This window comes from Tursiops truncatus, chromosome 3 (genome assembly GCF_011762595.2).
Source record: "Tursiops truncatus isolate mTurTru1 chromosome 3, mTurTru1.mat.Y, whole genome shotgun sequence".
Taxonomy (NCBI): Eukaryota; Metazoa; Chordata; class Mammalia; order Artiodactyla; family Delphinidae; genus Tursiops; species Tursiops truncatus.
In genome coordinates, this window is record NC_047036.1 from 83,131,882 (window position 1) to 83,145,347 (window position 13,466).

At 38.2% G+C, this 13,466-nt stretch overlaps 1 protein-coding gene across 16 annotated transcripts in view; it reads left to right on the top strand.

The window, feature by feature from the left end:
- The window catches only part of PAM (peptidylglycine alpha-amidating monooxygenase), a 279,664-nt gene extending 270,802 nt beyond the window's left edge, over nt 1-8,862 (top strand). For 7 of the 16 annotated variants that reach the window (XM_073802349.1, XM_033853060.2, XM_033853056.2 and 4 more), the window contains 3 exons: nt 4,237-4,440; nt 7,328-7,384; nt 8,031-8,862. In XM_073802349.1, coding sequence (XP_073658450.1) covers nt 4,237-4,440; nt 7,328-7,384; nt 8,031-8,206 — 437 coding nt within the window. In that variant the 3' untranslated portion in view covers nt 8,207-8,862. The remainder of the gene's footprint in view (nt 1-4,236; nt 4,441-7,327; nt 7,385-8,030) is intronic. The other 9 variants (XM_033853061.2, XM_073802352.1, XM_033853062.2 and 6 more) reach the window with 5 other exon arrangements.
- Nucleotides 8,863-13,466: the final 4,604 nt, after the last annotated feature.

The following is a 13,466-nucleotide window of genomic DNA, read 5'->3' on the forward strand; positions in this document are numbered from 1 at the left end:
CAATACCACCAATTCATTCACCATAAATTCTTCCAGGAACTACAGGTTGCAGATGGTTGCAGTTTACTCTGAAATCTCTGGGATTTCGAAATGGCCTCAAACCGTTTCTATTTAAATAGATCCCACCAAAACTCTGAGACTATACTGGTTGACCTGCTGTGAACAGCCCAGCCACACTAATCTCACCCACTGGCCACATCCTCTCTGCTGCACACCACTGAGTCTGTTTGGTGGAGAAACCTCTCAGCAGCTCAAATAGTCAATTTAATTGAAATGCCTTGTCATGACAGTTCCATTTTAATAGTTAGGAATACCCAAACCCAAATGAACTTGTTCTAGTCCTCTTTGAATCCGTATGACTCTCATTAAACTTTTTTATAAAAGATTATTTTCTTATTACAAAAAGGAATATAAATCATTCTGGATCTCCAAGAGTTTGTCTTTTATCAAAATCTGGAAGCTTAATTTAAACCACCTCTTACAAAGAGAGGGAGAAACACCATCCCAGATTTAACAGCCCTGTAGATACATGGTAATTGTAAATTTTGAAATTCGAGTAACCTTTGATGACACTCATCCCCACTGTGAAAGGTTACACAACCGATCAGTAATAGAGTTTCAGAACCAGTGTTGTGTTCTCAGGGAGTTTCAGGGATAAGAGAATTTGTGATGATAGAAACTTAGGAAAGGGATTGAAACTTTCGAATAAAGTTACTAGGGATAAAATAGACATGCCAATATCCCACCAAAAGCATAGCCCTTCACCCCTTCCCCACCCCCACCATACAAGATGATGATGGCAAATCAGACTTAAGAAAATAAAAATAAATTCTCTGTTTTTAGCACTTAGCATCTTAGACCTTATGGAGAGCAACACATTGTAGGGGAAGCACATTGCATTTAACAAACAAACCAAAAAATGAGTACAGGAATACTCGTTTTATTGCAGTTTGTAGATACGCACTTTGTGTGTTTTACAAATGGAAGGTTTATGGCAGCCCTGCATTGAGCAAGTCTGTCGGCGCCGTTTTCCAGCAGCATTTGCTCACTTCATGTCTCTGTGTCACATTTTGGAAATTCCTGAAATATTTCAAACTTTTTCAATATTATTTGTTATGGTGATCTGTGATCACCATCTTTGATGTTACTACTATGAACTCGCTGAAGGCTCAGATAATGGTTAGCATTTTTAGCAAGAAACTATTTTTTAATTAAAGTATATACATTGTTTTTTTAAGACAATGCTGTTGCACCCTTAATAGACTACAGTATAGTGTAAAGATAACTTTTATATGCACTGGCGAACAAAAACATTTATGTGACTCGCTTAATTGCAATATTTGCTTTATTGAGTTGGTCCAGAACTGAACCTGCAATAGCTCCAAAGTATGCCTGTAATCTCATTGGTGCTATATGTACTTTTCATGTCTTCTAACATGCTACTTGCCAGTATGCCGTCTACAGCCTTCAGTTCCATCTGTGATGGACTGGGTCATAATTGCTATGTTGCTGTATTAAGAATGTCTGTCCTTCCCTGTCCCGGTTACTCCAGGTGGTCTCTGGGCTTCTCTCCTTCTGTCAAGGGGGGAGAGACATGCACGTTCTTGTGTATGTGAGCTCACACAGGAGTGCACCTAGCCTCCCTTTCTAAATGCATTGCTTTAAAGAAGAAGGAAAAAACTTCCTATACATCAGCTTTCAAAATTCTTTTTATTTCCAAGTATCTCTAGAGATTCCAAGAAAGCTTGTTTGAAGACATATTTTGTTGCAGATTGAATACATCTGGCCTCTTATATAGGAGAATGTCACAATGTCACATGGGGTACCCCCACCTTCCAGAAGCCCCAGGTCCTGGCTAATCTTAGAGCTTCTCCATTCCATCTTCATCAGGGATGCTCTAAATTACTGGGGGTTTTAATTAAAGAATTTAGGATAAAAAGTAAAAGTGACAGAACTTAGATTGTTCTTTACGCTTTGAATGGAATTCTTAGTCTCTTAAGTGATAATGATTTTTTAGGCTTTTTACTCCACTTATAACGGCTTCTAAGAAGAGCAGCAATTTTTTCTTTTATATTGGGAAATTAAAATTTTTTATCCTCTTTCTTTAAAATGTAGAGCATCTTTTAAAATCTAAACATACTTCAGCTGGTTCCAAAAGTTAGAAAGTTCAACTATTTTTAGTAGATGGCACTCAGCGTGCAGAAGGGATGTGGAAATCAAGAATTTCTAAAGTGCAGTGCACTGTGCGTATCTTAGCAAGTTCATTACCTCATTCTCAGCACACTTACTGTGAATGGTAAAATGATTCTGTTAGTCTGTCACCTACTTCATAGTTCTTCTTTCCTTTTATTGGAGCCCGATCCTAGCTCTGCCTTATCGATGAAACTAGATATGAACTGGTACAGCCAATGTCTTAGGTGTAGGTAAACCACTGAATGACAGGTAGGAAGTGCTATGTAATTACTCTGATTATAGTCACTTTCAAATAGAAATAAACCCTTCTTCCAAGGCAACAAGTTCTTGACTACCAATCTATATCTTTGGCCTATATTTTTAAATCCTATCATCTCTTTATTGTTATTTTTTGCTTAAATAGAAAACAGGCTTAAATAGAGAACAATTTGTATACCTTTTCTACAACAGTGAAGAAAAAGACAAAACAGCTAGTGGTCAGGAAGAGTAAGAATCACATTCATATTCCTCTTGGAAACTGAGACTTAAAAGATTAAATTTGAACCATTTAGATCTATGAACCAATCCCCTTCCTTCTTTCCCACTGAAGCTTCAAGACCCACTTCAGTGGATAAAGGAAGGGAAATAATGGTCTCCCCTTAATCACAGTATAGGGAAGGAAATGAAGACTGTGAGGCCATCTGTAAAATGGTGGTAATAATAGTGCCCACTCATAGGCTTGGTGTGATGATTAAATGAGAACAATGCCTGAAACAGAGTACGTGCTTGATAGATTTAACTGAGACTGGGAAGGAGGCTGGCTCAGAACATTGAGGCAAAAACCTGGGACCTCCCAATTGTGTGTATCATAAATTGTGTTTACAATGCCTTAAGCAATTTAAGAAATGCTTCCTTGGAGAAGTGTCCAGCAAGCTACTAAGCTGTGTCCATACATATTAAATATGAACCAAAGATTTTCCTGATCATGTTAAACCACTTATCCCTGCCATTTTTGTCAAAATTTCCATGAGGCCATATGATGCACTCTGTATCATAGGGCAGAGGGCACACCAAGAAGTTGAAGTTCAGAAACCTTGTGAGCCTTTTGGCAAACATGGTTGTGACTTCCAGCCTTCACACACAGGGTTCTTGTACAAACACATATATGTGCTTCTTGGGGGCAAGAATGCCTCAAGGTTCAACCTCATTTTCAAGTCAGTAGTTATTAAGATTCCTGCAGCTGCTTATATGGTTTTATTGTATCAATTTCCCAAGCAGTACTTTAGGCCTGATATCTACCCAGTATCTGCCAGTATCACAGAATAGTTGTGAAAGTTATTTTCATCAACAACAAATGGATATACAGTGCATCTGTGTGCACTTACAACTTGCTGGGAATGGTAGAAAAGAACCTGGAAAGGACACAGTTCCTTTTTCCATTTCTTAATTCTAGAATTAATATGTGCAACTATGCATGTGAGGTACTAATAATTCATTGAACATGAAAGAGGTTCATAAACTGAAGACACAAGGAAACAAATACTTACTAAGCACCTTTTTTATGATAAACATTTATCCTCAATAATTTCATGAAGGAGGTTGTTATCATCATTACAGTTATACAGAGGAGGTTTCCAAGGCCCAGATCACTTAAGTAACTTGCCCAAAGTTACACACGCTGACTATGTAAGAGAACTGGAATTTGAGCCCAGATTCATCTGACTCCACCGTGCATGCCAGTTCTGTCCCCTACACCATGCTGCCTGTCCATTTTAACTTTGAAAAAAAGCAAAAGTAGGGTATATCTTTTGTGGAATTATAGTTAAAGAGGGAACAAAGAGCAGAACCAAAGAAACCCAATTTAAAGGTGAAAAATCATTCACTGGGAATTTGCTAGTCACAATTGCCAGCTCGGTAGATGCAGATATTGAAATATGAACCCCACATGCATTGAGCTCAACAGGTTCTTCATGAGCAGCTGTTAATTTGACTGGGTAGGGGCGGGTGGGAGGGTTTTGGAGTCTTTGAGTTAGTTGAATATTGTAAACTCTTCTTTCCCTGAAGAATCCGAGGCAGTTGTTGAAACCAAAATGGAGAACAAACCCACCTCCTCAGAATTGCAGAAGATGCAGGAGAAACAGAAACTGATCAAAGAGCCAGGCTCGGGAGTGCCCGTGATTCTCATTACAACCCTTCTGGTTATTCCGGTGGTTGTCCTGCTGGCCATTGCCTTATTTATTCGGTGGAAAAAATCAAGGGCCTTTGGAGGCAAGTAAAATGAGCCCCTTGAACTTGGAACCTGACCTTCGAAAGAATGTTTGGCCTGATTATCCTCAAAGTTTGGTTGTGATGTTTTTCAGTGTTGTTGTTTTTTTTCTTGTGTTCTCTACCTTTTTCAACATTGTCTATGTTCCAAATATTGTCTATAGTTAGTATCACAGTGGAAAATATATCTGGAGCTTCAAAATTTGGATAGTTAGATTAAAATATAATCTTTATTATTGCCTTTTAGCGTTGGCTTAAACCCATTTAATGTCTCCATATGAAACTGCATAGATAAGTAGAGTCAGTATAAATTAGCTGAAGGGTCAGGAAGGAGGAGATCCCTTCTGTTAGAAACAGGCCCAGTCCTCAAAATGCCTGGGTCAGTTTTTTAGAAGTAGTATTTTTCCCTAGTCCTGGCTCTAGCTCCTAGCTACATGACCTTGGGCAAGTTACTTAATCTCTCTAAGCCACTTCATCTATAAAGTGGGGATAAAATACTCACAAGGTTGTGTAACGATTAAATGAAATAATGTACATAAAGCATTTATCACAGTACCTGGCACTTAGTAAGTGCTCAATTAATACCACCAATAATTATTAGGAATAATCATTGGTAATAAAGTAATAAATGTCATAAGAAGTCATAAAAGATACTTGTCTTAAACCTCAGCTCTCTCAGGAAACCAACTATTTCTATAAGAAACGATTTGATAGTTTTTAAATAGTCATAATTTAGGCCATCAGCCTTCCCTAACCATACAAGGGAGGGTCCAATACTGGTGTCAGTATTTTATCAAATCATTATCATATTATAGGACCGTTTCAAGGTATCCACATAAATAAACAAATAATCCAACTTGTGATCCTCACCTGTCAGGAACAGTCCCTTAGCTGGGTCCCCAGGTCCTAAGGCAGGAGGTTACAGCTATGCTTGGGAAGGCGTCCATGGACCAGGGTGGAAGGAAGCATTTGATCAAGAAACAGCGCATCTGATCGTATTTCAGGCCAAGGCAACCATGGCAGGGATTCAGTGCCCATGGCAAAGCCCTGACACAGAAACAAAACCAGAGGATTTAATTTAATAATTTGTGAAAGGGAATTTTTCTAGGACTTTCTTTTGCTTTTCATCTGCAATCAGTAAAGCTCTGCAGAAATACAGCTAACTCTTCCCAAAAGGGTCTGCTATGGAGCGCTTGTTACGGGTATGGAACTGTGTTAAGCAGAGGCAAAGATAAGTAAATGTAGTCATTATCTTCATGGAGTTAGATGGAAACTTCAAAAGAGCAAGAATCTTGTATGTTTACTTGTTTACTGATATATCCCCAGCACAAATAACAGTTCCTGGCACTAGGGGTTTGATAATTAGTCATTGGGAAAATGACTGAATACATAAATGGAGCTCAGGGAATAGATAACACATAAAAAAGAAATGACACATAAAGGTATTAAGAGAGGGTGGTAAGTGCAGTGATAAATACACAGAGTATCAGGAACACATGGGGCCTGGGGGCAGGTAGCAGGAATGTTGGTAATCAACCCACACTGGAGGTGGAGTGGCTGGGGAGTCGAGAAGGTTTGGTGTCTCCTGTTTGCTGTGAGCACGCGTGGGTGGCACTGTTACCGGGATACTGAGTTTACAGGCGTGTGTTGGGAAGACAGGGACCCAGGTCGAACCATATGAAACTGCCATTGTTCAATCATGTTTTATTTAGAAAACTACAGTTTTATACGGTTCAGTCTAATACATTTAATTCTAAAAGTAGATCAGCCTTTCACCTTTTTTCAACATTTGTTCCTGATAGATCTTATCCAGTCTCTGAGGGTTTTTAATAACCCTCATGAAAGGCTTTCCACTTATTCAGCACACCCTTACAGCATGTCAGCTCCACATCAGACACTGTCCTAGGCACAGGGGATGCAAAACTGACTAGGGACTGTCCCTCATCCTTATGGAAATTACAGTCTAATTTGTTGGCTTTCTAATGGTCTCATCAGATTTTTCTTGCCTATTTCTCTCTCCACCAACTCCTGCCTTTGCTCTGTCCTCGCCTGTGAGCTTTCTCCACGATGCTGCCGCCTCTCCTGGTTAGAGACTTTGAGCCTTCTTTCCCTGACCATAGCCCTTAAGGGAGTGTTGGAAGCAGGGCAATGAGTGCAGGGAGGTACGCAGCACACAGAGAAATAAGTCCATAAGGAGTTCTGCCTCCAACTAAGGAAAGAAAGTCAATTCTTCATGGAGATGGGCTGGAATTTGGGGAGCCCAAATTTTGGAATTGGGGTCACCTTGTATGGCTGAAAGTACTCAGGGTTTCAGGTTTTTTGCCTTCCGTCTTACATAAAAAGGTAATGGTGTACATGGATCCAAATCTTTCTCAAGCAGGACATGTACTGTTCTTAATAGAAAGACAAAAACCTAAGACCAATATTCCTAAAACTGTAATAAGCTTCCAAATTTTTACACATTACTGGTAACTGAATTTTGTCCTAATAAAGGTAACTAATATTTACTGAGCATTTACTGTGTGTGTACCAGGCACTGTTCTAAGCATGTCACATGCCAGTATCCCATCTGAACCTTACAGAAAGGTAGAGATTGTCATTGATCTCTCTTTTCTCAGAAGAGAAAACTGAGGCTCAGAGAAGTAATATATTGAGATTGCACAGCCTGTAAGAGACACAGGCAGGAGTCAAACCCAGCTCTGGCCTTTGTATACATCACAATAATATATTGCCTTTATTTTCCCTTAGAATTCTAAGAATACATACAGACAAGAGCCAGGCCTTGTTATTAATCATTCATGAATTAATTCCTTGTTTTGTGTTGAAAGTTGAGCCCATGGATTGAGGAAGGTGTCTGGGACTCATTTTGAAATATGCCATCTTTTTCTAGCAGATTCTGAACATAAACTTGAGGGAAGTTCGGGAAGAGTTCTGGGAAGACTTAGAGGTATGCCTGTGACCTTTTAGAATCCTTCACGTGTGATTCAAAGTCAACAAGTGCGTGTCTTGTAAAAAGCAGGGAGATATTTTTTATTTTCTCTCTGGAAATTAAACTCCCTTTGTGCAGCACAGCATCCCCAGAATGCAAACCATCAACCGACCGAAGTGTGTGGCTCTGGTGCAGGTTCTCCAGCTTCATTTTCCCAGCTTGCTCTTCTGTATTATCGAATTCTCTTCCCCTGCCTTTGCATCTGGCTTCATCTATTTTCACTATATTTTCTATCACTTCTGTCAGCGTGTCAGTGCATGTCTTGGTGAAGATGACCTTTTCGTAAAGTCATTGAAATGAAGAGCTGCTCAAGGGGATGCCCATTCCAGAGAGCCTGGAACAGGCAGGAGGTGAAAAGTGAATCTGAAATAATCCTGCAGAAACACATAATCCTGGGGAGCTTTGGGTTTTTTCCTTATTTATTTTAATGAATCTGTGGAATCGTATCTTTCTGATTCTGTAGGATAAGTATCTCTCTATGTCACTTCCCCCCCGCCCCCCGCTAATATCTACCCTTTCCCATCCCCATAAGAATTTACAAGGAAACTGAGAATCATTTGTGCAAATGTTACCTCAATCCTCTGTCATTGTTCGATTTCTGCAGGAAAGGGAAGTGGAGGCTTAAACCTCGGAAACTTCTTCGCAAGCCGGAAAGGCTATAGCCGAAAAGGCTTTGACCGCCTTAGCACGGAGGGAAGTGACCAGGAGAAAGATGATGACGGAAGTGAGTCAGAAGAGGAGTATTCAGCACCTCTGCCTGTACCCGCACCTTCCTCCTGAAGACGGGGCTTTGATTTAGGTTGATGAAATTTGCCAAGAATGCCAGATTCCTTTCCCTTCAGCACGTTTAGCGTTTTGTGTATTTAATTGTAAACTGTACTAGTCTGTGTGGGACTGTACACATTTTATTTACTTCGTTTTGATTTAGTTGGCTTCTGGTTCTAGTTGAGGAGTTTCCTAAAAGTTCATAACAGTGCCATTGTCTTTATGTGAACGTAGAATAAACAGTTCTCTTCTTCCATCACACTAGTAATTTAATGATGGAAGGTTTGCTCATCTGCATTTTTGAGACTTTTCTGTAGTTTGTAAATAACCCCATTCTCTGCTTGAACACAGTATTTTCCCAATAGCACCTCCATTGCCAGTGTCTTTCTTTGGTGCCTTTCCTGTTCAGCATTCTCAGCCTGTGGCAGTAAAGAGAAACTTTGTGCTACATGACAACAAAGCTGCTAAATCTCCTTCTATTTTTTTAAAATCACTAACATTATATTGCAATGAGGGAAAGAAAAAAAAGTCTCTATTTAAATTCTTTTTTTAAATTTTCTTCCTCAGTTGGTGTGTTTCGGGGATGTCTTATTTTTAGATGGTTACACTGTTAGATCACTATTTTCAGAATCTGAATGTAATTTGTGTAATAAAGTGTTTTCAGAGCATTAGCTGTCGGAGTGTATTTTGCAGTTTTTGCATATTTGCAGGGTTTGTATACAACTTTTGTAATAATTACACAAACCACAGATATAGTGAAACCTATTCAATGTCTTCAACCAAAAGAAATGTATTAAAATTAAGATGGTATTTTATTATGTAGCTGATATAAATTAAAAACCAGCCTAAGAGTTTACATACATGTGTAAAACCAGGCTTTCTTTTAAAATTCAAAGAGGTTTTTTGCCTGTATATCAATCAGAAGGTAAATACTTTAATAAAAGGTGATCATAGCTAAGAGGAAACCTGTGTCTCAAATTACATACGCAAATTAATCCATCAGTATAGGTTACTACTAATGGTTTTCTTTTTAAAGAATAATTTTACTCCAAATACTCATGTATTCGTAGGAATACTCATCTCTTAAGTGACTACAAATTACTTTTAAAACACCTTTTTCATAATCAATGCAATTTAGTAAGAACCTGATAACTTTTCTTTTTATAATAATCAGACTCTAGAACCCTTTCTTCAAAATGCCTACTTGCAATTCAGGTATCTTAGTAGTAGCATGTTATAGATTTAACTGACTAATCACGAAAGCAATATAGAGTACTTTGCAAAAAAATTAAATTGTCTTCCAGCTAAGTTATTTAAAATATCTAACTTAACCTAGATGTTTTTCCCTCATAATTTACACCAAATTGAGCTAATTGAAAGATTTTTTTTTCCTTTTCAAATGAAGAACACACTTTTCCTCCCTCTGACCACTCCTTTATGCCCCTTTCACCACGTTAGTGGTAAACATGTAAATGTAGAATCACAACAACACTATTCTGGTGTATGTGTGCCTGTTCACTATATCTTACATGTTTGTATTTCAGCATCAGAATGTGTTATGTTATAGGCTGACTTTGATGTTCAACTTTTCTTACGTTGAGGAAATTAGTTGACTTACACTAAAGCCATCTTTTGTGGTACTGTATTAGATCATCAGCTCTATTAGTTACATATCTTTAAAGTTATGTATGCCTAATTTTGTTCCTAAACAGTTTTACAGTGGCTCATGGATGCAAAAAAAAAAAAAAAAAAAAAAAACTAGATCAAAATGATAAGTTACAAGGAGGTGGTAAAGAAAAAGGGAAAACAAAGATAATTATTCTTGTATAAATTTTCACATTTTTATCTTTGTTGTTCATGGGGAGAATTTGGCTCTAAACTTTCGAGCAGCTCATTAAGTAAAACTTGACTAGTTACATGATTCATGAGCCAGTTAAACATTTAGAATTCCTAATAATAAGATCAGAAAAATTTCCTCCCAAGTATCTTCTGAAAGATAGCACCATGTTGTGTTAATTAAAATCTTCAACAATATCCATAGAATAGACAAATACATTTGCAGGTCTGTTCTTACATATGTCCCTTAATATAGCACATGGCATTATATGCCTAATATAAGCAAATGGCCTTATAAAAAAGAAAATTCAGAAAAAGAAAGTCTGCATTACCATCCTGTCCTAGAACACCACCCTTATTCTACTAACCTGGCTTAAATAAAGATGGCGAACTGGAAATGAATGAACTGCACTGACTTCAGGCAATCTCTTCACTGATTTTTGTTCTTAGCTGAACTTCATTTATTGAGTTAGATATTGCACTGCCTGGGAAGTACCTAAAGGAATGGATCCCTTCGCAGTAGAATCACTGGGGAATTTAAGAAAAAAATGATTGGACACTACCTCCAGAAATTCTGATTTGATTGGCTTACCATAGGATATTGCTATAGGTCATATTTTTTAATTTCTCCAGGTAATTCTAATGTGCAACCAGAGTTGAAAACCACTGTCTTTGAGAGTGGCTGTTTTACTTTGCCAGTTTCTACAAGTGGATAGCTATATTTTCACATAAATTATAGTTTACAGATGTTTGGAGAGAGAAGATGGGGTCTGAGGTGTTTTGATATGACCGTTAGTACCAAGATCTGAATGCCTTAATTGTTAAATGCTTTAAATTGGATAATTAAAATAGGCATAATTGACTTATTAATAAGGCAAAGGGAAACAGCTGTGCTTGATTTTTTTTTTTTTTTACAATAAATTATCCAGAGAATATTATTTGGGGGAGTTAAAGAAATAGCTTTGTCATTCACTGAGTTGGCCCTGAATTATCATATGCATAAAATCTTTTCTTCTAAGCTTTCTTCTTAGTTTATTAAATCAGCATATTCTTTTTCAAAGTTCTCATGCATCTTTAAAGTCTCACTCAGATGTTATATAAATTAAATATTTAAGTAGCTGAATGACAAGAGAAGCCACAGACGTGGTATTTGAGCTTATTCCCGTGACTGTCATCACCTAGTAGCTCAAAGTTGATGTAAGTCAAAGTTGATGTAGCCTATAGCAGTACTTCTCAGACTTCAATGAATGTAAGAACCAACTGGGGTACTTATTTGAAGAGGACTGACTCTTGGTCACATTCCCAGAGTTTCTGATTCACTACATTGGATGGGGCCTAGAGAGCTGCATTTTTTTGTTTGTTTTGTTTTTGTTTTGCGGTACGCGGGCCTCTCACTGTTGTGGCCTCTCCCATTGCGGAGCGCAGGCTCCGGACGCGCAGCCTCAGCGGCCATAGCTCACGGGCCCAGCCGCTCCACGGCATGTGGGATCCTCCCGGACCGGGGCACAAACCCGTGTCCCCTGCATCGGCAGGCAGACTCTCAACCACTGCGCCACCAGGGAAGCCCAAGAGCTGCGTTTTTTAAAAACATCCCTGGTGATTTGGATCCAGGTGTTCCATGGACTGTCTCCAAGAAATACAGTTCTCCAGAGAGTAGCTGAGCCTTAAAACAAATTATTAGGTACACAAATACATTTTCTCAAATATGTGGTCTCTGTAGAGTGATGGTTTGGCCCAGAAGTGATCCACCCCAGTTCCTCAAACCTAGATCACAGAAAACGTAGATGCAAATTACCTTCAGGGCCAGAACTTACCTACCAGCAGCTTCTTTCTATAGTTCCCTAACACCGATTATCCCACCATGGGAAGTAACTTAGATGCATACACAGAAAGGCTACTAGGGACCTCCCTATAACCTCCTTTAAAAAAAGCATCAGAGACAAAAGATAAAATACAAGTGATATGTTCATGTCTTCAGCAGGTCACCATGCTAGACTTTGTGTTTTTGGTTTTTTGTGGGTTTTTTGTTGTTTCTTTTTGTGGCAGTGAAAGTGTTGGGGGCGGGTTGGATCACATCTAAAGGAGACAAGAATCAACCAAACCCATTTGGTGTGTTTTTCCAGCATCATCATTTAATTAAGGGAGCATATTCATTGTAGAGAATATATTGATGATTGTAAATGTGACTCCTCATTACGGCCTTAAAATTTTTGAAGTACCAAAGCTCAAAGATGTCAGTTATATATCCAAACTACAGGTACAAAACAAGTACATGTATTTTCCATGCTCCAAAATTGAGTACACACTGTACTGTCGTAGGGAAGGGGTTTACCAATGAAGACCTGACAATAAAGTACTCAAGATTGATATACCAAAGTAAAATATAAAATAGGAGTTCATAAAAACAAGTTTGACAATAGCAGATAGTACCCTTTTCATTTCTGAGCAAAAATGCATTTCGTTATACATACTCTCTCCTAAAATAAATAAACCGGTCAATTGAGAATGCTCTGTTTTTTCCTCTATTGTACTACAACATTCTCCACGTCTTTTGAAAAAAACATATTGTGCGGGAACTGTGGGACAAGCATGCATGTGGAAGGAACAGCAAAATTGCACTTGTTCTTACAGCTCACTTCTAGATAAGGAGAAAATGTTATTCATTAGCATGGCCCAGTCTTAGCCAATGTTCAGTTTGGAAAGACACTGGGTTAAGAGCAGAATGATCTGAAATTCCAAGTTCTAGAATTGATGATTTTATATGCCATTGTATTAGGCTTCTTTTCTTTTTTTAAATTTTTATGGAGTATCGTTCATCTACAATGTTGTGTTAGTTTCTACTGCACAGTAAGGTGAATTGGCCACACATACACATGTACACTCTTTACATTCCCCTCCCATACAGGTCATTCTAGAGTGTTGAGAAGAGCTCCCCGAGCTACACAGCAGGTCCCTATTAGTTATCTACCCTTACATATAGTAGTATGTATATATGTCAATCCCAATCTCCCAACGCATCCTCCCCCCTGTGTTCCCCACCCAACCTCCGGCAACCACAAGTTTACCCTCCACATCTGTGACCCTACCTCTGCTCTGCAAACAAGTTCTAGTCAGACTTCTTCAGTCATTAATTACAGCTCAATTCAAATAGGCTGGAACATATACACACCACTATACATAAAATAGACAACTAACAAGGACCTACACTGAACTATAATCAATATTTTATAGTAACCTATATATCTATATATCACTTTGCTGTACACCTGAAACTAACACAACATTGTAAATCAACTATACTTCAATTTAAAAAAAAAAACGAAAAACATAGGCTGAAGAACAACTTTTATTTGTTAAGAATTAATGATATAATATATAATAATGAAAATAATAATCAGGAACTAATAATGTATCAAGAAAAAGGATTATTACTGACTGA